This window comes from Yamadazyma tenuis, chromosome 5 (assembly GCF_029203305.1).
Source record: "Yamadazyma tenuis chromosome 5, complete sequence".
Classification (NCBI taxonomy): Eukaryota; Fungi; Ascomycota; class Pichiomycetes; order Serinales; family Debaryomycetaceae; genus Yamadazyma; species Yamadazyma tenuis.
The window spans coordinates 768,338-789,009 of NC_089465.1; the positions used below are offsets into that span (position 1 = coordinate 768,338).

The 20,672-nt window shown below is 40.9% G+C and overlaps 13 protein-coding genes across 13 annotated transcripts; 6 read left to right on the top strand and 7 right to left on the bottom strand. All coding sequences in view use genetic code 12, as the record gives it.

Annotated features, from left to right (window-relative positions):
• Window positions 1-23: 23 nt before the first annotated feature.
• On the bottom strand, window positions 24-740 carry PSN45_004036 (uncharacterized protein; the record flags this gene model as incomplete). Its single annotated transcript, XM_006686533.2, has 1 exon — window positions 24-740. One exon carries the CDS (start codon window positions 738-740, stop codon window positions 24-26), a length of 717 nt encoding a protein of 238 aa, XP_006686596.1.
• A 134-nt stretch (window positions 741-874) lies between these two features.
• On the top strand, window positions 875-1,543 carry PSN45_004037 (uncharacterized protein; the record flags this gene model as incomplete). The annotated part of the gene is made up of 1 exon (XM_006686137.2): window positions 875-1,543. One exon carries the CDS (start codon window positions 875-877, stop codon window positions 1,541-1,543), a length of 669 nt encoding a protein of 222 aa, XP_006686200.2.
• A 542-nt stretch (window positions 1,544-2,085) lies between these two features.
• On the top strand, window positions 2,086-2,475 carry PSN45_004038 (uncharacterized protein; the record flags this gene model as incomplete). Its single annotated transcript, XM_006686136.1, has 1 exon — window positions 2,086-2,475. The coding sequence occupies one exon, from the start codon at window positions 2,086-2,088 to the stop codon at window positions 2,473-2,475; it is 390 nt and encodes a 129-aa protein (XP_006686199.1).
• A 206-nt stretch (window positions 2,476-2,681) lies between these two features.
• PSN45_004039 (uncharacterized protein) lies at window positions 2,682-4,253 on the bottom strand (the record flags this gene model as incomplete). Its single annotated transcript, XM_006686134.2, has 1 exon — window positions 2,682-4,253. One exon carries the CDS (start codon window positions 4,251-4,253, stop codon window positions 2,682-2,684), a length of 1,572 nt encoding a protein of 523 aa, XP_006686197.1.
• Window positions 4,254-5,675: 1,422 nt separating this feature from the next.
• On the top strand, window positions 5,676-7,007 carry CSR1_2 (phosphatidylinositol transfer protein csr1; the record flags this gene model as incomplete). Its single annotated transcript, XM_006686132.2, has 1 exon — window positions 5,676-7,007. One exon carries the CDS (start codon window positions 5,676-5,678, stop codon window positions 7,005-7,007), a length of 1,332 nt encoding a protein of 443 aa, XP_006686195.1.
• Window positions 7,008-7,253: 246 nt separating this feature from the next.
• PSN45_004041 (uncharacterized protein) lies at window positions 7,254-8,504 on the bottom strand (the record flags this gene model as incomplete). Its single annotated transcript, XM_006686133.2, has 1 exon — window positions 7,254-8,504. The coding sequence occupies one exon, from the start codon at window positions 8,502-8,504 to the stop codon at window positions 7,254-7,256; it is 1,251 nt and encodes a 416-aa protein (XP_006686196.1).
• A 1,260-nt stretch (window positions 8,505-9,764) lies between these two features.
• On the top strand, window positions 9,765-10,835 carry PSN45_004042 (uncharacterized protein; the record flags this gene model as incomplete). The annotated part of the gene is made up of 1 exon (XM_006686131.2): window positions 9,765-10,835. The coding sequence occupies one exon, from the start codon at window positions 9,765-9,767 to the stop codon at window positions 10,833-10,835; it is 1,071 nt and encodes a 356-aa protein (XP_006686194.1).
• An 87-nt stretch (window positions 10,836-10,922) lies between these two features.
• CDC7 (Cell division control protein 7) lies at window positions 10,923-12,650 on the bottom strand (the record flags this gene model as incomplete). The annotated part of the gene is made up of 1 exon (XM_006686130.1): window positions 10,923-12,650. The coding sequence occupies one exon, from the start codon at window positions 12,648-12,650 to the stop codon at window positions 10,923-10,925; it is 1,728 nt and encodes a 575-aa protein (XP_006686193.1).
• A 203-nt stretch (window positions 12,651-12,853) lies between these two features.
• Window positions 12,854-13,982, top strand: PSN45_004044 (mitochondrial 37S ribosomal protein mS45; the record flags this gene model as incomplete). Its single annotated transcript, XM_006686531.1, has 2 exons — window positions 12,854-13,390; window positions 13,548-13,982. The coding sequence occupies 2 exons, from the start codon at window positions 12,854-12,856 to the stop codon at window positions 13,980-13,982; spliced, it is 972 nt and encodes a 323-aa protein (XP_006686594.1).
• A 181-nt stretch (window positions 13,983-14,163) lies between these two features.
• Window positions 14,164-14,778, top strand: PSN45_004045 (uncharacterized protein; the record flags this gene model as incomplete). The annotated part of the gene is made up of 1 exon (XM_006686129.2): window positions 14,164-14,778. The coding sequence occupies one exon, from the start codon at window positions 14,164-14,166 to the stop codon at window positions 14,776-14,778; it is 615 nt and encodes a 204-aa protein (XP_006686192.2).
• A 53-nt stretch (window positions 14,779-14,831) lies between these two features.
• On the bottom strand, window positions 14,832-15,842 carry RPC40 (DNA-directed RNA polymerase core subunit rpc40; the record flags this gene model as incomplete). The annotated part of the gene is made up of 1 exon (XM_006686529.1): window positions 14,832-15,842. The coding sequence occupies one exon, from the start codon at window positions 15,840-15,842 to the stop codon at window positions 14,832-14,834; it is 1,011 nt and encodes a 336-aa protein (XP_006686592.1).
• A 139-nt stretch (window positions 15,843-15,981) lies between these two features.
• Window positions 15,982-16,770, bottom strand: PSN45_004047 (uncharacterized protein; the record flags this gene model as incomplete). The annotated part of the gene is made up of 1 exon (XM_006686527.2): window positions 15,982-16,770. The coding sequence occupies one exon, from the start codon at window positions 16,768-16,770 to the stop codon at window positions 15,982-15,984; it is 789 nt and encodes a 262-aa protein (XP_006686590.2).
• A 222-nt stretch (window positions 16,771-16,992) lies between these two features.
• UTP22 (U3 snoRNP protein) lies at window positions 16,993-20,550 on the bottom strand (the record flags this gene model as incomplete). Its single annotated transcript, XM_066158206.1, has 1 exon — window positions 16,993-20,550. One exon carries the CDS (start codon window positions 20,548-20,550, stop codon window positions 16,993-16,995), a length of 3,558 nt encoding a protein of 1,185 aa, XP_066014303.1.
• Window positions 20,551-20,672: the final 122 nt, after the last annotated feature.

Below are 20,672 nucleotides of genomic sequence, written 5' to 3' on the forward strand. Positions count from 1 at the left end.
ACTTTACAGATAGTGGACTATATTTACAAGACTCTGGTGGGCCCTGCAGGATATGGTGTTATTGCCAACCGCATCTTGTAACTATCCACCACCTTAGGTTTATCTGGAGTCTCTTCTGGCTCTGGTAACTTCAATAAATATACTTCAACAACTCCTTTGCGCACACCTTGAATCTTGATAGGCATAGCAAATTTGATAAACTCTAGAGGTTCTTTCAACTCGTCGAATTGTACTTTGGCCTTCAGTACTATGAAGTTTTCGATAGACCCGAACTTGTAGTTGATTTGCCCATTGGTATCCAAGAGGAGCTTGTCATCTTGCTGAACTGAATCTTTGATATGTTTGTCTACAAGCTTGAGCACCTGTTCTCTGAAACTGTCAAACTGGTTCTCTATACCATTCAAGACATTTTCCACATCTGCCTCATCGTACTGATTGATTTCAATGGTATTTTTTCCGTTCATCAACTCATCGTAGGTCAACGGCAAAATCACCTTAGATTCTAGTTGATATTGCTTCTCTACAAGTCGGCCGTATATCCAGTAGCTAGCCATACCCACCGGTGGACCCACTGTTACTAGAATGTTGGGATGAACATTGGCTACTGCTATGGCTGATGCCAATAAACCAAATCCGTATTTGATGTTCACAGACACTTTCTCGAACCACCAATATGAAAAAGGGGTTTTACTAGACACAAAGGACTTTCTAGGAGGGTTAGACAAGAACCTTAATGCCATGACTGGGCTATGTCGTGAAAACCCAGCTCTATGTAGTGCCACCATTCTGGTCGTATTTGTAGAATGGATAGTAAGTGTTTGAGATTGGAAAGACATCGCATCGCGAATTTGGATTCGATATCATACGCAAGGTGATGGCACGAACATCTGATATAGGAACCGCAAAGTACCAGTCCAAGAAGCTTAAGGCCGCTGGTCTTCTGAAGCTCAAGTTTTACTGCCAAGTATGCGAGAAGCAATGTCGAGACGCTAACGGGTTCAAAAATCATCTCAGTTCCCCTTCACACAAATACAAAATAGAGCTGCTATCTACAACTACGATTACAAACTACTCCAGGAGTCTTGAAGATAACTTCATTAAGCTTCTTAAAACTAGCCATGGTACCAAACCGGTCAATGCCAACAAGTTTTACCAGGAGTACATTTTGAGTGATAGAGACCATATTCACTTGAACTCCACTAAATGGAACAATTTGACCCAATTTTTGAAACATTTGGGAACTACGGGGAAGGTGAAAGTGGACAATGAGAATGAGGAGGAGTTCAACTTGACTATACGATTGGTAGATCTGGCCGATAACTCTAATGTGAAAAGTACGGATTCCAAACCTGATGACGAAAGAACCCGGCAGAAATTCATTGAAGCGCAAATTCAACTTGGGAAACTCCAAGATGAGAAGTTAAAATCAGATGCATCTATCACAACAAAGCCTGTGGTTGTTCCCGGAAAACTCATACCAATAAAGTTAAAGAGAGTGGTCAAGGCCAAAAAGACAAGTGCTTTTGGAGACGACGAAGCTTAAAGTATTGTTGCCACTCATTTCGATAACCTGTAAACGACATCATTACTCAATGGAAGAAGTTCATGTGAAGAGCTGACTGCTGATGGCGCATCATACATCAACTTTTACGAGTCTCCAAAACCAACACAGGGTGCGAATGTCACAGATCATTAGAATGTGCAGCAATTGGATCCCAACATTACAGTCAGCATGTCACTGGTATAAGAATTTCTATAATATATTCTAAACGGTATTGATCTGGCTTTGGGTTCATGGATAATTGTTTTTGCAGGTTTCTGTGATTTTCACATGATCACATCTCGTCCCAAAATCTAGCATTGTAGTGTCGTATAACCTATTTTTGATTCCTAAAGCTCGATTCTGTTGGCCTTTCCCAGCCTAATCAGGACAATTTGGGTGCAAATACTTGAGCTCTCCAAAAAATTCACATGGTCCCATGAAGGTGAAAAACCAGTTGCACAGAACCCCACACAAATATCGCGCTTGGAGAAACCACTATAAATATACCCCAGAGCCAGGCTCATTTCTACACAACATTTACTATGTCAAGCCTTAGTGAACCAGGATTCGAAGGAACCGAATTGCTCGACTTTATGAAGAGCGTTTTGGATGATGATGAAAAATTGAGAGCTAAATCCATCAAACAAGCCAAGGCAAACGTTATCTTAACGTTGAAGAATAAGGACAAAGAGACCAAATCATGGTTTTTTGAGTTTAAAAACACTGGAGAAGTAAGAAAGATAGATGGAACTCCCCCAAAGGCCGATGTGGCTTTGTTCATGGCCGACAAGGATTTCCTCAAGCTTGTTAACAACGAAGCCAATCCTCAGAAGTTGTACATGAGTGGAAAGTTGAAAATCAAAGGTAATTTGATGAAAGCGGTTTCACTTGAGAAGATCTTGAGGGCTGCTGACCCAAGATCGAAGTTGTGATGCTGGGAAATGTTACATACTGGATTATGTATTGGTTATGTTGAATATATTTACAGTATCTTTTATTGCTTATTCGAACTCAAACTATATCTCCTATAATCCCTGGAAAATAAATTAATATACATCTCTAAATATTTTCTCCATCTTATAGATATCAACCGCAATTTGCTGTAGTATTGTACCAATTAACCTATAAACCTTAACTCCTAAAACATTCTCACGTGAGCCCCGTCAGTCAAACTAAGAGTCAACTGAGCATGAATACGTGGTGGATACTGTTTGCTTTTGTCTTCATTGACAAGATTGGGGAACATCTGCAATAATCTCACAATCGTATAACTGGCTTCAGTTAAAGCAAACTGTTGACCAAGACAGATACGTGGACCACCGTTGAAAGGCAAGAAGGCCCAACCAGGCTTCAAGTCTTTATCACCCCATCTTTCCGGACGGAAGACTTCTGAATCTTTGCCATAGTATTGAGGGTCTCTGTGGGTGGCAGAGATAATGTAGGCCACCACTGTTCCCTTCTCAATCAAGATTGGTTGCTGTAAGTCTTTACCACCTCCACGAGGTAAGGTGGTATCACGCTTGGCACACCGGAAATTCAAAGGCACATTTGGATACATTCTTAACGTTTCGTTGATGCACCATTTCAAGTATTCACTCTTTTTCAAGCTCTCAAAAGTAATATCCTCTGGGTCACACATGTCATATGTGCCAAACTCCCGGTAAATTTCTTCCTTCAATTTGGCAAAGATATCAGGGTTCCGGGACATTTCAAAGAAAAACATTGACAATAAACCAGCAGTAGTATCTCTTCCAGCAATCATAATATTCAACAATTGGTCTCTCAAAACGGTTGGATTCCGGGTTTCTTTCACCAACTCATACAAGAAAATGTACCCTTCCTTACTTTTATCTTGCAAAACATTGTCATCATACTGCAAAGCTTTGCTGATGTAAAAATCGGCAAACTCGTGCACAATCTTGTTATTGGCCTTAAAGTTCCTAGGGTTCACAAAATAATACAAATTCTGTGCCCAAGCACGAGATGCACATATTTCCTGGGAGATGTTGAAACTCTCATAGAAGTTTCCTGAACCTCTAAAGCTTCCCTCCGGAGGAGTTTCTCCAATGGTCTCATCCATCAACCCATACAACGAGTGACCAAACAAAAACTCGGTAGAAGTATCCACCGTGTAACGGAAAAAGTACTCTTGGATGTCAAAGGGCTGGCCATTGTGTTTGCGAATGTGTTTGGAAAGATTCTGGACGTGAAACTCCAACGACTGGGTATGGGCAACCTTTTCTCTGGAGAAATTGGGTCTCAACATAGCTCTGCTTTGCTTCCAACCATGTCCATCCAATGTGAAAACACCTTCACCCAAGAGTGGACGGAACTGGGAAAGCCGCAAACCCATCACAAAGTCATTGAACTGGGTGGCCAAGATCGACTTGATGTTTTCGGGGTCTGCTGTCACCACAATTTGGTGTCCAAGATTAGCCTTCCAGGTATGTCCATATAATCTCATGAACTTCAACACCTCAGCGAGAACAAGTCCATCCCGCTTCAAGCACAAAAACGTATAAGGGTTTCTGCTGAAAAACGGATAAGATTTAGGAAGAAGTCTTGCCTCTGTAACTCCGAACTTATACTTTAGAGTGGTCTTTCTAATAAACCTGTAAGTGAAATAAAGCGTCAATACCCCAATGGCATACAAGAGTACACCCTCCCACGTCAATTGTGACACTCTGCTTTTGAAGTTATCTGAAAGCATTTGTAAACTAATGAATGAGTGGGATCAAGAGGGATATGGGTGGACTTTATATGATTGAAACCTGGGGCCTGGCAAAGATCATGTGAAAAACGTCGGAGTTTTTGGCGTGGAGAGCAAGGTCTCCCCACGACTTTTTTTGCATCTTTGGGGCCAAGGCAATGCGACATCTTACCGTCAGGCCCCAACATCGACTCCAGAATTATAATAGTTATCAGCGGCACATTAGGAGCGGGGCCACGAGTATGGACACTGGCACTTGCGCATCTGCTACCATCTCCACCCTTACTGACTGCGTGATTTTTACCCAAGGTGCAGATTTTAACTGTTAAATGATATTTGTGCAGCCAATGCATTACATCCAGGACACTAAAATAAGCAACTGGGGACTATGTTTGTATCAATTATTGAATTAATTTCTGAAGGTGTTTCAATGTTATAATCGCCACCTTAGGCTTTCTGTTGGGGATTTTTCACAGTTGCCTACCCTCTCTGAAACCAAAAGAAGTGGGGAAAAAACAACAGCATCAGCATCATCATCCAACCGAATAGTTTGCATTAAACGTGAGGGAGATCCAGGTAGGCCTCCATGGAGATACATGTTCATGCTGAAGAAGAAGAAGTGATAGCACATAGCTATTGGCGAAGAAACAAGCGACCACTAATTAGCTATTTGCGAAAAAGGTACTACCATCACTGGGCACGATGATTGAACATTTGGCTCCAAAAGGTTGATATCATCCTTATTCGAGTATGAATTTCAGGTGGAGAGATGGGTGTTGAGGTGTGTAATCATTGGTGTTACACCGGGGGTCATTAGTTACACTAATAGTGAGGTTGAAACTAAAAATCGATATAAAAGAGCACCGGAATGGTGGCAGCTAGAGTTCATCAATATTGTGGTCATCAGTGTGCAAAATATCATCCCAGTAGACGCCTCAAATGTGATTGTGGTTGTTCTCGGGCATTTGACTGGTCTGATCATGGTCGACAAGGCTCACTCCCCATCATTTGGTAAGATCACCCTTCATGTAATTGACATAACTCCATGTCAGTAGAATAAGTGACAGCACTTCTCGTATGGACCGGGGCCGGTTGCTGATGTTAATAATTATAATGGTTCATCTACGTCTCTCTATTTTGTTTCCAGTTCGAGGCTAATTCGCAGCCAAAAATGCCCCACATTTTCTGAGTGGTAGAGGGGTTAGAATGGCAATCCGTCGCCCAAAAAAATGTATAGTACTGCGGGTTCTATAAGAAATCATTGACTGTCAGTGTCATATCACCATCTTCATATTGTCTACAACAATCCCTCTTCGGTCGCTGTGGCAAGACTCCAAACTCAAATAGTATCTCAACAAAAAGTCGTTTTCCTCGATCTCAAAAGTTCCTGGTTTAACTTCCTTTCTCCCATCATTCAACACGATGGGAACAAAACTGGCACATTTCAAGGATTATGTGGGCTGGCCCTTGGAACCTGAACTCGAAATTTCCCTCAAGAAGGTTCTGGCAATCATTCTACATGGGTTGGGATTCGATGTCAAACTTTCATCCATCAAAGATATTGACCAATTTCCGTATGTAGATTCAAGGGTAGAAGCCAGCTACACTCCGCGTAAACTCGCCGACCCAGATATCTCTGAGCAGACTATCTCCGTGGGCCTAAACATCTGCCAAAAACTCGTGTTGGGGAAGAAGTCACAATCGTTTGAGCCTGCTATTACAGATGCCGAGGTTACCAAGTTCATACCTACCGGGTCCCAAACTCATCTGGCATTTCACAACTATAATATCTGGGACTTACAGTACTCGTTTCTCGCGTGTTCCAGGAATGACTATTTGGACACGGCCCTTTTGCGGTACATTGTTGCACGCCTGTTGAACGCTGATAAATCTGTACAAATGGCACTTAGTTGTCTCAATTGGCGAAAAAATGTCCACCCAGTGGAACTGTATCTCTGGGATGGCGATGCGGTGCCGGTGTTGGCAGATCCCAAGTCTCCACTAGGCGCCACCTTTAGGCTCAACAAGATTTACATCCGAGGCTACGATGTATTTGGTAGGCCACTCATAGTTGTTAAGGTCGCAAAACACTTTCGGCATGATTGTTCTGATGCCGACTTCGAGAGGATTATCTGTTTGCTCATCGAATGGGCCCGTCTTGGGTTCAGAGAAAGTCACGGTGTTAATAAGGGTAGTATTTTGTTTGACATGACGGGCTTTTCATTGGCAAATGTTGATTTGCATGCGGTTCGTTTCTTAACGGCAGCGTTTGAAGCCAACTATCCGGAGTATTTGGGAGCAGTTTTGATCCACAAAGCTCCTTGGATCTTTTCCACCGTGTGGAAGATCATCAAAGGGTGGGTTGACCCGTTGGTGGCCACCAAAATTCATTTCACCAATACTTATGAACAATTGACAATGTTCATAAATGACAAACATATTCCTGAACTGTTGGGAGGGACTGATAGGTATCGGCCCGAGTACGTAGAGCCTACTAAAGAGAACTCACTTCCAAAACCGGTGGACACTCAATACGAAGAATATCTTGAAGAGTACTTTGCATGTCTCTTGCTGTGGGTAGAGTCGACGGCCAATTGGATCACCGCTGAAACTAGACAGGAATCTCAAGATCATCTTGTACAAAGGCTTGAACTCCAAAAGCGGGTGGCCAGATTGTATACTGAATTGGATCCGTATATACGGGCCAGAGGAGTGTTTGACAGATGTAACGAGATGACGAAAATTGGGTTATAATTTAATAACAGGACACCAGAACCATCACAGGACAATTTTACGGGTCACCCCAAGTAAAAGTATGTGTCGGTTTATATGATTTGTATAGCCTTTCTAAAACTACTCCGGATCTACACTTCTTAAACACTCTGTATTCACATCAAATAAAACCATATATAACTGTATAAAACCAAACATATCGCATTGCATCAATTCAGATCAAAAGAACCAAACCCTATCAACTCAAGGCCATGATTGCTACTTGATTTACAAGTGCTTTTTAGTATCACTAAGTTCCTCGTGGTGCTTACCCTTGGACTCCTTGTGAAATTTGATCTTGGTAAATTTGTCTTTGCCTTCACTACAACCTTTCTTTGGGATCATCTCTCCACCCTTGTGGTGGAATGGCTTATCAGGCTTTGGCATCAAGAACCATAAGTAACTCAGAAAGAAACCTTCTTCTTTGACATCATGTTCATTGTGTTCATCGTGTTCGTCGTGTTCGTCGTGTTCGTCGTGATGCATATTTCTGAAATGTTTGCCCATTTCTTCCAATGGGGGTATTTCTTCTTGATGGAGGGACAAGGAGCGAAATATCTTGTTATCTACGTTGAGTTCATCTTGAATCTGGTATAAGGCCTTCTTGGCTTCCCAGAATTGATCACTCTTCCAGAAGGGGATATGTGCAGCATCAGCAGCATTCCTGGCTTCCGTGACAGCCTTCCTGGCTTCCTTGACAGCCATCCTGGTTTCCCTAGCAGCCGTCTTGGCTTCCCAATACGCATTGTTGTCTTCGAGCTTCGAACCTAATTCTTCAAAGTGCTTGTCGACCACCTCGGCCAAAGCCTTCTTAGCGTTCCAGTATTCTTCAGTCTTCCGGTAATCAATTCCTTTGGCTTCAGCGGCTTCGACAGTTTTCTTGACAGCATCTCTGGCTTTCCTGAAACTTTCGAAGTTAATAGCACCCTTGAGGTGCATGTCATCACTGTGACCTTCTCCATGGTGAGGCTTCCAATTCTTGTGTTCCCAGTCCATATGTCCTACAGGAGGTGATCCTACTGGGTGGAATCCGTCTTGGTGAGATCCTTCTGGGTGTCTGGGTGGGAAACCTTCTGGGTGGAAACCTTCTGGGTGGAATCCTTCTGGGTGGAATCCTTCTGGGTGGAATCCTTCTGGGTGGAATCCTTCTGGGTGGAATCCTTCGCCCCGGAAGTGTTCACGTGGAGGCATTCCTCTCATTTGGTAGGCTTCCATCAACCCCTGGTTCTTACCGTAGTTGTAAGAGCCAAAGGCTGTAAGACCAATAATCAACAAGGCCATAAACTTGAAACCAGCTAACATTCTCTTTCTATCCTTGAATCTTCTGTCCTTGTGGCCACGCATACGAGGGCCTTCTTCACAGTGATCAAAAAAATGTTCACGTTCATAGTGAGGTGGGAGAGGAGTTTCCATGCTCACAGGGGTAGCTGGTTCTTCACTTGAATCAGTGTGTGGTGTCTTTTCCATATCTTGGTTCATAGTTATCTATGTAGAAAAATACAAGTGAGGCATAAAAAGGATATTTATGAAGGCACAGTTGTGCGACTGCGTCAGTTGTTGAGTGCGTGTACCAAACACATCAAGGCTATGGTCCAGATACACATTGATAGAATTGGCACAATTGGTGTGTGTTTTCCATTACCAGCATGGATGTGAACTCCCGCCATCTAGTTCCGACCCATAACACCATACAACAACCTTCTTTTCCATTAGTGTACCAGTCTGTCACTTCTACCCTTCTCTGGACTCCCTCACTCTTTTTGCTGGTGTTGCACAGCCATAAGCCTACTTGAAGATATCCCAGCCAATAAACAGCGAGGGCTTGGGAATTTCGTCGAACGTGTAGTCCATGCCTTGCAAATATAATACCTAGTGGTACTCTTAGAACAGTTTGGCGTGCGAAATTTCCTTGCCATTTCGCTGAGATCTCGAGCTCCAGATCTGAGAACCATTCACAAGGTGATAAACCGAGTATACCAGAAAAGTTAAACACACAGACCACGAGAGTTTCAGTGGTAGCTACTGCTTGAATATCGTGGTACCTCTACACGTCATACATTTGTTGGCTTCAGGGTTACTCATTCTATACGTGGGGAAGACGTTATCTAAGCCATACATCTGATAACTGCATTCGAGGATCGGCGATTCGCAACCGTTTTACTCCCAATAATATGCACAAATTAATAGTGTAGATCATGGCCCCGAACGATTTGCCAACCGACTGGTGAATGCAGTACGCTGGATAATGGATACGTTTTATCTAACGTACGGACGCGGCATCCTCGCATAAGCGAGAATATGCTCACGTGACCATGTCCGTTTCTTGGGGTATATGGTCACATTTTTATTCGGCTGATGTAAAAGAATAGAAGAGATATTAAGTGTAAACATTATCCTCTTCATTCAGTTTCTTCTACTTTTTCAAACTCTTCCTATTATCAATTAAAAGTGTCGGACCCTTTCACGATAAGGAGCGCAGATGCGACTACTTGCAGCTCATCTCAGCAACAAAATCGCAGTGGATGCGCAGCAGATATTTACAATTTTTCTACTTAAAAGCACCTTTCGGGACATAGCATTTTTCATCAACTCATTACTGAGTAGACTTGCTACGTTCAAGGCCCATCTGCATACATCTAGTTAACTCATCTGGATCCCATCCGGCTTCGTTCTGCAAAAAAGAGCCCTCGTCCCCCTTCCTCCTCCTGTCCACTTGTCCCCAAGCCCGGCTACCCCATAATGCAATCCGGAACGGAGGTCTTTGAAGACCACAAAAGCCCCTCCAGCTCCACAGATCCCGTATCAGGGTCAACAAGTCCTCATGTGATCAGACCATCCCTCCTTGGAGGGTTGGCCAATCGGCCTCGGTCCTCGTCTACCAACTCGAACGGTTCGAATCATTCTTATAACACCAGAAGCTTATCTATTGCTAGCTTAGAAAGCCCTCGAAACTCGATTGTTTCTATAGATGATCAAGCTTTCAAGTCCAGTACCAGAAACAATAGCACCACCAGCTTGGTATCAATGTCGGGACAACCGCCCGTAACCACCCCCACAAACTCGCTACTACTTAAAGAACGACTTTTGCTCAACTCATCCAAGTTGAAGTCCAACTCGGCCATTCTCTTTTCCGATGATGATGAAGATACTCGGGTAATAAAACCCCTTCACGTGAACTCCAAGTCTCGTTCCAGTTCCACATCTAGTACGGGAAATCCTGCTGGTATTGTTTCCACAAGAAAGACTGAAAAACTAATAGTCAAAAAAGACTACCGGTTCAAATTCAAAGATTTGCATAAGCCCAAACCCACTCTTGATTCAAAGTCAAGTGGAGTTACAAGTATAGTGGATTCTACTCCTTCACCAATGTCGTTAACAGTTAATGAAAATATCCCCAAAACTACCATTGAGCAGAACCGAGAGAACTTCAAAAAGAAGTCGACTCTTAAACAGCCATTCAGCAATTTGAAAAGGAACTTAATTTTCTCCAAGGATGTGAGACTTGAGCTATTGAATAATAAACTTGATTTTGGATCAAGATTTCCCGGGAACAAAGAAGTTCCTGAAAATATTGAAGGTTTGTTGAAAGAAGACTTGAAAGGTGACTTCAAAAAGCTTCCGATATTCCACACATTGACCCAGAAAGATCAGTTGATTACAAAACTCAATAGGAAATGGAATAAGCAGGAGAAGTTAATTTCTATTAGCAGTCTGAATGATGTTAATGACGATACTAATAATGACAATGAATATGATAATAATAGGGGTTCAAAGAGACGGTATCTGTCTGACAATGAATTAGACTATTGAAGAGAGAGCTCTGTTTGTTTTATGTTTGTATATTATATTTGGGTGTATAATAATAGTAAGGATATTCTTTTTTGGTATGAATTTGATTCAAAGTATAACATCATCATCATCATTATCATTAGCTGATAATTCGTAAAAGAATGGCAACTCTAATACTTCTTTGGCTGAAAACCTCTTACTAGGATCCATATGGAAACATCCAAGTAAAAGGTGGTAAAGGTTTTTGTGGTCTTGGTATTTCTCGTACAATTCTCTTTCTTCGTTAACTAAAGAGTCTTTGAATTTTTCGATTGAATGATTGAACCCGTCACAAGTTTTGTTTAATACTTTGATAGTGTCGTAGATGACACTGTCATGAGGTAAAGCATCTTGCTCAATCTCATGCATCAAAGAATCAGCTATGAGTTTTAAAATGTTACCATTGGAGGTATAGATATTGGAGGGCAAGTTGATTTCAAGCCCACATCCATGCAATTCGCTACATTTCTGTAACTTATCCAACCCAAAAACAATAGCCATTTCCACTAATGCATCAGTGTCATCCGGGGAGTTAAACAAAGGGAACTTTCTGGAAAGTAAAGATAAACCTATGATACCAGCTGACCAAATATCGATCTTGGTATTTTGATGGGTACATTTGAACAACACTTCGGGAGCTCTGAATCCTCTTGTTCCTGCTCTGTTTGCCCTTCTTGGAGGACGTTGATCTTGTTTAGGATAGGCTGCTTTGATATTGAGTCGTTTGTTATGCCTGTTTTTTGGAACCTTACTGTTGTCCTTTGAGTTACAAGGACAAGGATTAGAAGTAGGTTGAATAGATGATGACTGTACTTTTTCTGCCAAACCAAAATCAACTAATACACCTTTACCTTTAAAAGGATCATATAAGAAATTGGTTGGTTTCAAGTCCCTATGAATAACTCCTTTATTGTGAACAAATTCCAACCCTTGGAACAACTCCCATAAGTACTTTTTGATTCCTTTAACTGGTAAGTCACGGTAAAAGTCACGAAAGTCAGCATGAGGGTAATAAGGTAATATGGCCACCACTTGGTCTTGAAATCGCAACACATCCAAGAGAGGTGCTATATGACTGTTCCCAGTTAATATGTATAACAAGTTCAACTCATTATAAATTCTATTAGGAGATGAGGTAACGTAGATTTGCTTCAAGGCTACCACTGGGTTCTTGGTTTTTAGTTTTGCTTTCGAATCGTTGCTCTTCAGTTTCTTCAATGGTGGTGACTTCCATATATCTGAGGATAATCTCACAGTCCCATTTAAAGCTTCTGCCTTGTACACCGTGGAGAAAGTTCCCTCTCCAATCTTATCAATTAGTCTATAGTTGGATGAAAGAACAGGGAAACATTCCTCCAACTTGTTCATTTCTTCCAACACGTTTAATGGAACATCATCTTCTCCCTCCAAGTCATCATGTTTTCCCTTGTGTCCCTTCTTGGGTTGCTCGCTGACTTTCTTGATTTCTTCAACATTTTGCCGTTCAACTTGAATATGTTGTTGGTGGTCGTAGTGATTAACGACTGGTGGTTCAGCAGATTTTCTCATTTCGTTCAGGAGATTATCATTACGAATAAACGGAGACCCTGGTGGTTTGTTCTGGATATCATTATTGGGAGTGAGTGCTGATCTGGAAGTATCTTTTTGAAATTTTTTATCGTTGAAAGGATCATCTTCACTGGTGTAAAGCCTCTTGAGCTGGCTGTGATTAGACGCCAACGCGTTATCTTCATGTCCTACAGCGATTGGAGAAACCTGTTCTTTGAGCTTCTGGAACGTCGAGTACAAGTTAGTCATGATTATAAGGCCCTAAAGGTTCTCCCCAGCTTAATGGCTTTGTTGTAACAGTGCTATGAAATTACCTATAACTAAACATAAACACTTCTCGCGACGCGACTTTCAAGCCCATGTCGTGTGAACCGGTGTCAGGCAAATGTCGCGCCTGAAAATTTTTCTCACTCACTAATCTTCAAAGTCGTTTATAAATCTTCCACACTAACATGTTTAGCCATAATCCAGTGCTAGGCCGATCATCTCATCCAGTTGTACGCTGTGGACAGTTACAGCACTTGCGGACGTTGAAGAGGCGGTTGGCGTACCCAGAAGCCTACAGACCAGTTGTACCTCCCCAGACTGGCAAAAAAGACCATTCTAGTTACTTCCAAAGAGCTTTGAAAGGATGGCTTGGGCCTAAGAACATAAGAGGTGAATACTACAGGAACAAGTATTATTATCCTCCACAGAACCACAAGCCCAGATATATTGTACAGGACGGACAGAGTGTGGAAGATGGAAATCAACCCACCTCGAGATCCTTCGGTTCCAAAGGAAGAGATCCTGCATTACACCCTTTTCCTCAAAACTTGCAATGTACGACAGCCCCCATCATTTCCGAAGAATTGAAGTTGACGGTATATGAGGATGCTAATGTAAGAGGACTAAAGACACAAGAAATAGCTCAGAAATACGGGATTAAATTGGCAAGAGTTGAAGCCATTATAAAGCTTTACGAAATTGAAAGAAGCTGGGAAGAGAACGTATGTATAAACCAAATTATGATTCGGTGTGTGGTATTATAATGATGAGACTATTATTTTTCGATTAGTCTTGAAGACAAAACCCATGGTTAACAATTTCTACTGAACATCTACACCGAATTGACCTTTCCTGTTTGATAATACTAACAAGCTTTAGAACAAAATAACAACTGATTTGAAGCAGTTCTCTACCACCATGTACAAGATGTTCCCATTATTCAATCCTCCATTGCAGGCGGAAAACTTGACAGAAATCCCCACTCCATCAAGAACTTTACACCAGAGATTTTTAACGATCTCAGAATCAGAACCTTTTGGTCCAGTTGATGCAGCAGACATTTTCGGATTGGAACCTGCCAGTGAAACCTTAACCAAGTTGACACAAATCCAAGATCATTCCCAACAAAACAACTCTGTGGTTTTGAATAAAGTTTTGGTTGGAAAGCAAAAGGAAGGAGATAGAACTGCATTTAGATTCTCTCATGCTCAATCTGGATCTGTTGGTTACCGGTATGGTGCCAGTCGTAGAGACAGAAAGAAAGATAAAGCGATTGGATTTGACCGTGTTGGAAAACTTGTTAATTTGGCATAAGTCAATGCCCTCTTTTACATATCGACACTAGCCCTGTCTAACCTTAAGTAACCTTGTAAATAAACGGATTAGCGCACGACGTCATTTTGAAAATTTTCTCGACACGTCTTGAATGCGCTCTCAAAACATTTGGGATCACAATAAAACTCAGCAACACACTATGAGATTTTCTTTGTTACTTATGGTGTGCGCCTTGTGCCTGGTATCCCAAGCCGCATTGACATTCATTTTGGGGGCCCATGAAAATGTGTGCTTTGGTGTGTTTACCGACCAGCCAAGGACATCTATCAGTTATTACTTTGCTGTTCAAAGTGGAGGTGCCTTTGATGTTGACTACACTATAAAGAACCCAAGAGGTGAAGTGATCGTTACCGAAGACAAGCAGAGACAAGGAGATTTCATAATCAATGCCGATATTGCCGGAGAGTACGAATTGTGTTTCTCCAATAGCATGTCTACTTACGCTGAAAAGGTGATTGACTTTGAGATTAAGGTGGAAAATGATAAAAATGACTTCAAGGCCAACATGCCAGACCAACCAAATGCCAAACCAAAGGCTCATATTGAAAACATGGGCAAGACTGTTGACAAAATCGACCAAAAATTGGATGAATTGTTAAGAGCCATTCAATACTACAAGACCAGAAACAACAGAAACCAAGCCACTGTTAAGAGTACTGAATCTAGAATCTACTACTTTTCTATTTTCGAAGTGTTGTTGATGGTTGGTATGGCTGGTTTACAAATTACAGTTGTGCAATTGTTCTTTAAGGGATCAAGAAAACAATTAGTGTAGTTATGCATTAATGTACATAAAGCTTGATAGCTTGTAATATCACTTCCTCCCATTTACTGGCCAATTGGACAGTTTCTCAAATAATCAGCTTTACTCTTTAAAAGACGGATCGATTTGATGAATATTTCTTCAGGTGGCATTCCGCCTGTGGATTCGATATTGAAGATGAAATGGTCTCTTTTTCTTCCTAATTTGACTTTCCCATCAAATTCTTCATGTCTCAATACTTCTCTTGAAACAGTATCTCTTCTTGCATCTTTCACATAAGCTTCACCTTTACTGTCAATATCTACAACTCCAGGAGGAAAACATCTTTGGAATCTCTTGGCTTGTTCGCCAGAAATTGGTTGTTTGATATCAATTACTGGCATCAATCTGTATGAGGCAGTTGCAACTGGAGAAAACTTAGCATGATCACTACCAACTCCCAATATACAATGAGCTCTTAAGGAAATCTCTTGACCTGGCCTTAACTTGGCAATTAAGATATTAGGATCTGCTGCCGTTACCGGATTTCCTTTGAACAATTCCACTTGCTTTCCTTGGGGTTCAAACTTCAAGTCTTTGGCGTACACATGCGAATTTCTGTACAACTCTTTGGGATTAGTGGAACCTTTAGGGGCATTAGGGTTGTGTGTACATGTAACATCCAATGTCAAAACGATGGTGTTTTCATCGGTATATTTGGACTTTTCGTCCTGAGCCGTGTCAACCCATGTCAACAAGTCAGGATCTGCTTTTAAAGGAATGAGCCCGATTCTATGAGCCAAAACCTCGTCTTGAATCACGGAGGTGTTGTTGAACACATATATGGTTTCAGCAGCAACAGAAGGAACTTCTGAGATCATTATTCTCCGTAAAGCGTTAGCAATAGATGTGTCAATATGAACTAAATCAAAGTTAGACTCTCTCTCATCTAGCTTACTGATCTTCACTTCGAGGCTGTTCTTGATTTTCTCAATATCCCATGATTGATCTTCGTTGGAAGAGTGCCCAGGGAAGTCTGTGGATGTTGTGTTGGTAACTCTGTTGTACTCAATTCCCACAATATTGTTATCTGCCATTTTATAGCTATAGTACAGAGATGAGCAGAAATTTTGACACTCGAAAATTTCTCATCGCAATTAGCATGGTTAGAGCGTGTACATACCGTTAAACCTTTCATAAGATCTCGTATATTGGTAAGGAAAGAGACAAGTGCTTTTATGAAAAGGAACCGGGAATAGGGTATGGAATCTCAGCAACAGGGCGTGGCTGGCCGGCTCTTTCTTCTTCCTGAGGAGAAAGCGTAAACCCACCACGGTAACTCAAGATCACCTTGATATTGCTGATAATATCAAGGCACAAAAGTACCACATCGCCATTGTATCCGTCGCAGTCGTTGTGCACCTTCCATTCCAGATGAATATCTTGTGTGGGATTGGAGATGGAATCATGAGGGACTGTCACCAGTAGAATCTCAAAATCTTGAACATAGCACATTAAGTTATGGAGGACCACTTGAAAAAAGAATATCATTACGTCGAGAATAAGCAACTCCAATCTACCAAATGGTACTCTTTCTCCTATGAACTCAATTGTCAGACTTCCATGTAAAAAATGTTTGTCCCCATGCGGTGGTGAAGAATAAGCACCAAACACCAAGTGGATAAGTGTATAGAACCCATTCAACACTATCACCGTTAGAAGTAAAAACTTACTCAAACCCTTTTTAGATTCCTCTGTGTATAAATGCAATGATGGGTATGGATTGGATAAAGTGTACTGGGAAAACCCTCTTAGAACCAAGCCGGTGGTAGACAAATCTCGCAAGTAAACAATCACAATCAATAGGAATCCCATGAATCTAAATGAATGTCGTAACTCTCCAAGAAAGAACTTCTTTCGTTTATATAATATGGTGGCATTATTCTTTCGGGTCTCTTCAGGCGAAGGATATCGCTCTTGTTGATAATCTCGTATTATGTGCTCAATTTCCTTCATTTCTTCCATATTGATTAATGCTAATGTTTCAATGAGTTATCAAACCCTTTATGGTGATTATTGAAAGCCAGTTTAGATGCTTGGAAAAAGTGTACGAAGAAAGTTGGACCTTTTTGTTAAAGATTTAAAATCGCGGTTTCTATGATTAAAGTTATATAAACAGTATAAATAAATAACTACAAGGTCTATATTACCAGTGGTATAGTACACAAGGCAGGTATAAGGTGGTCCTCAGCCTTTAATTTTCACCTCACTAATGAGATCACCTCCCAAAAGACGAATTTGATCGAGAATGCTTTCTTTGTTGATGATCACTTCTTCTGTGTCTTTGTCTTTAGAATCTTGAACAGGTTTGAGGTTGATACCAAAGTTGACTCTGAACTTCTTCTTAGTTAAAGTAGCAGGGACAAAAAGACCAGTGATGATATTGTGCCCATCATTGTTCAAAAAACTGTAGCTGTGGGAAGAAAATATAATCACATTACCAAACTTCCTGTTTAAATCATCAATATAAGCTTGGGTCAAATCGTATTTGGAAGCAATATCATCCGGGAAAAATGTTTGGTTGTTAATCAAATTCTTGAAGCTGTTGGAAGGTAACACCCCGGCAGAAGTTGATAACTTATGAGACTTGATATCGATGATGAAATCGTAATCTTGCAACACCGGTACAAACAATAAATTGAGATTAATCTCATTGACACCAGATGATCTGATAATTTCAGTTGCAGATCTTGCCAAAGCCGTCAATCTACTGGCAATCGGAAGAGTCAATTCATTGGACCATAAGATTCCTGATGGGTCATCTTTAGATCCAATAAAAAATTGGGTCTTGATTCCTGTTGGATCGTTTTTTCTTATCTTTGTGAAATTATCTTCAATCATCTGCTGAGTTTGAATAGTTAACTTGTCGGACAATTTGTTGAAGGTTTCACTGTCTAATTCGTTGTAAGAATCTCCCCCAACGTCATTTTTCACAAGATCAAGAATCAATGAAGTATCCTTCCAATTCCAACTGGCTAAGAACTCTAAAATCCTTAAGAACCCGTTCTCAACAGAGTGAGGTACTGAATATGGAGCTGGGTCAACAAACGGCTTGAGCGCAATCAACTCCACCAATTCCTCGCTGAAGTGGCTCAATAGTAAATGGGAGTCCAACCATATCTTGAATAATCTTACTGTTGGGGAATAAAAGGGGAAATGATGGGATAAAGTACTAACGGTTCTTGAATGCTTCACCACACCAATGTACTTTTGGTTGAATTTAAGATAAATATCTTGGGCCCTGGCTTTTTGCTTGTCAGCGTTACTCACAGCTCTTAAATACATTGTCTCATCTCTTTCGGTCAAAACTCTGATTTTGAATCCAAACCCTTCAGGGGTTAAAACCCTTAATATAGTTATATGACTATTGAAGGGAATAGTGTCATCTTGGGTTATGAAGGCTTTGTATGCTGTTTCCTTGTGAAGCTCGTCCAAAGTCTTCAACAAGAAAGCTGACTTGACTTTTTCTAATGCAAATAATTCATCTGGCCACTTTGCTGAAGATTCGAACTGCAAAATCACTTCATTCCAAAAGTCAGGATTACTGACAGCGAAGGGAACTGGCTGCAAAGTGGAAGTATATCTTAAACTCGATGAAGCGGGAAACATTGACTTGACACTCAAAGGCAACGATAATTTGGAAATGGCTCTAGTTAAAGATTCGAAAGAAGTTTTCAAATTGGCAAAGCTGCTGGTTGAGATAACAGGTTGATTAGAACCAGACGGTAATAATGGTATAGGAAGTTTCTTATTAAATGCTGGCAATTCGGTGGAAATGTTGGAGGAAATATCTTTGTACAAATGGTGATCCAAAGAATACTTGATTATGGATAAAGTAACAGGTTCAGATTCCTTGATCAGCCAAACAACACAGTTTTGGATAGTACCATTCTTAAATCTTCTCAAAGAAGCTTTTGCACCCCAAAAGTTTCTGAATTTGATGACTTCTTCCTCATGATCATCATTATCTGGACCCTTAGTGACTAACTTTTCGCATTCATCTGGGTTGAACATAAGCCCTATAATGAAATTGTTTGTCTGAGAGTTTATTTTTCTTTTGTGGATGGCAAAGACGTTTTGAAACTTTTCAAGCTTCACAACCACTTGAGTAGCCCTATCTCCAAGAGCCATTTTTAAGATAACATAAAGCTTGTTCATTATAAAGTTCTCGAATGTTAAGAACGTAATCTTTTCCAAGGGACCAAACTGTTCTATCAAATCATCTGGAATAGTAATATTCAACAACATGTCGTATCTTAATTGATCATGGTTTGAGTTGTGCAACAAAATGGGATCGAATCTGTCTTTCACCACATCATTAAGTAATTCCAACGTTTGGATAGCATCGTGCTTCAATAGGTTATATGAATAACTAGTCATCTTCCACAATATGTTCAACTTCAAATTTTTGTCAAAGATGGTAGGAACATTGAATCCCTCATTAGGGTTGAATTTAGATGCAATGTTCTCCCCAATTAAACTGGAAAACGATAAATAGCCTGAAGAAAGGTCCATTGTAGCCAAGTACTTGATAGTACCTTTGAATAATTGATAAGAAGAGAATCCATGTAACAAGATCTTGTTCCCATTCAAACCACCACCATGTAGTAAGGCACTCATTAACACGGCGAATTCAAAATGGCCAAATCCTCCTTTGTTGACAGATCCACTAAATCCCCTTTGGTTCAACCAGATCTTTCCCAATCTACAAGCATCTTTGAAGCTTTCTGTAGCCTTTTTAGAAGTGTACAAGTATTTCAAATAATAATCAAATGCTGTCAGCGACAAGATAGATGAATTGTACAAGGGAGTCGGGGGCAATTCTTCAGAATCAGATTGGATTCTGATACAGTTCTTATTGGGCATCAATTTTTTATTTTCGAATACTCCGAACGGCAAACCAACAATTAATTTGATACTAAACTTTGTCTTGTGGAAACATAAATCGTCAGGGTTATCAGTTTTTATACTCTCGATCGTTAAACAAGGATACAAGATATCATCATTAAAGTATTGGTAGGATATTTTCACTGGGAGGTTGTGCTTCTTAGTCAAAGGAATCAAATGGTCTGTCAAGTATGCCAAATAGAAAGCCCTTTTGTACAAAGCTCTGTAATTCAAATAATCTTTCGGTTGAAACAATTCTTTAGGCATGGTCAAAATCATATCTACAGACATTCCGTGGTTTTGGGAAACACCCGTTTTCAATCCAAACGATCCAACTAAAGACACATCTTCAGGAGGTAAATACGAAAACTTATAGTTGACTTTGCTAGGTTTAGGATCCGGAAATGGGATGACTACCTTCTTAGAAGTAAACCGAGCCTCCAACTCTTCGAGAGTCAAGTTCTCCGTAGCGGGAATCATCCTTATAAGATCATGAAGTTTATGTAACACTTTTTCAATCTTGTCGATATTAGCATCTTTCAACTTTACTTCCTTGATGAGTTCATCGATTTGAAGCTTGAAGATATTGGACTTGAATAATTCGGCAGTTTCTCGGGCCACTTGGATCTCTTGAGCAGAGATTTGCTTTCTCTGCTTCTTTGAAGGAGGATGTGATATTTTTTGTGGTTTTTCTTCGTCCAGCTCCAGCTCTTGTTCCAGCTCCAGCTCCTGTTCGTGGTGGGCCCGTACTCTGGAGTCATGAACAGGCTTGGAAGAGGAGCCAGCTGTGTCGACGGCAGCAGCGGCCGACACACGTGGCTTTGCATGCCCACTAGTTACAGAGCTTCTCTTTCCCATACTTTCCACGAATGCCAGTGAATACTTTTCTATGGAGTGAAAGAGTTTGTTACAGTCCTGGTGAGATTCCTGATTGTTCGATGAGTAAAAAAAACTTGTTGGTGTGTACACGCTACTCTCGC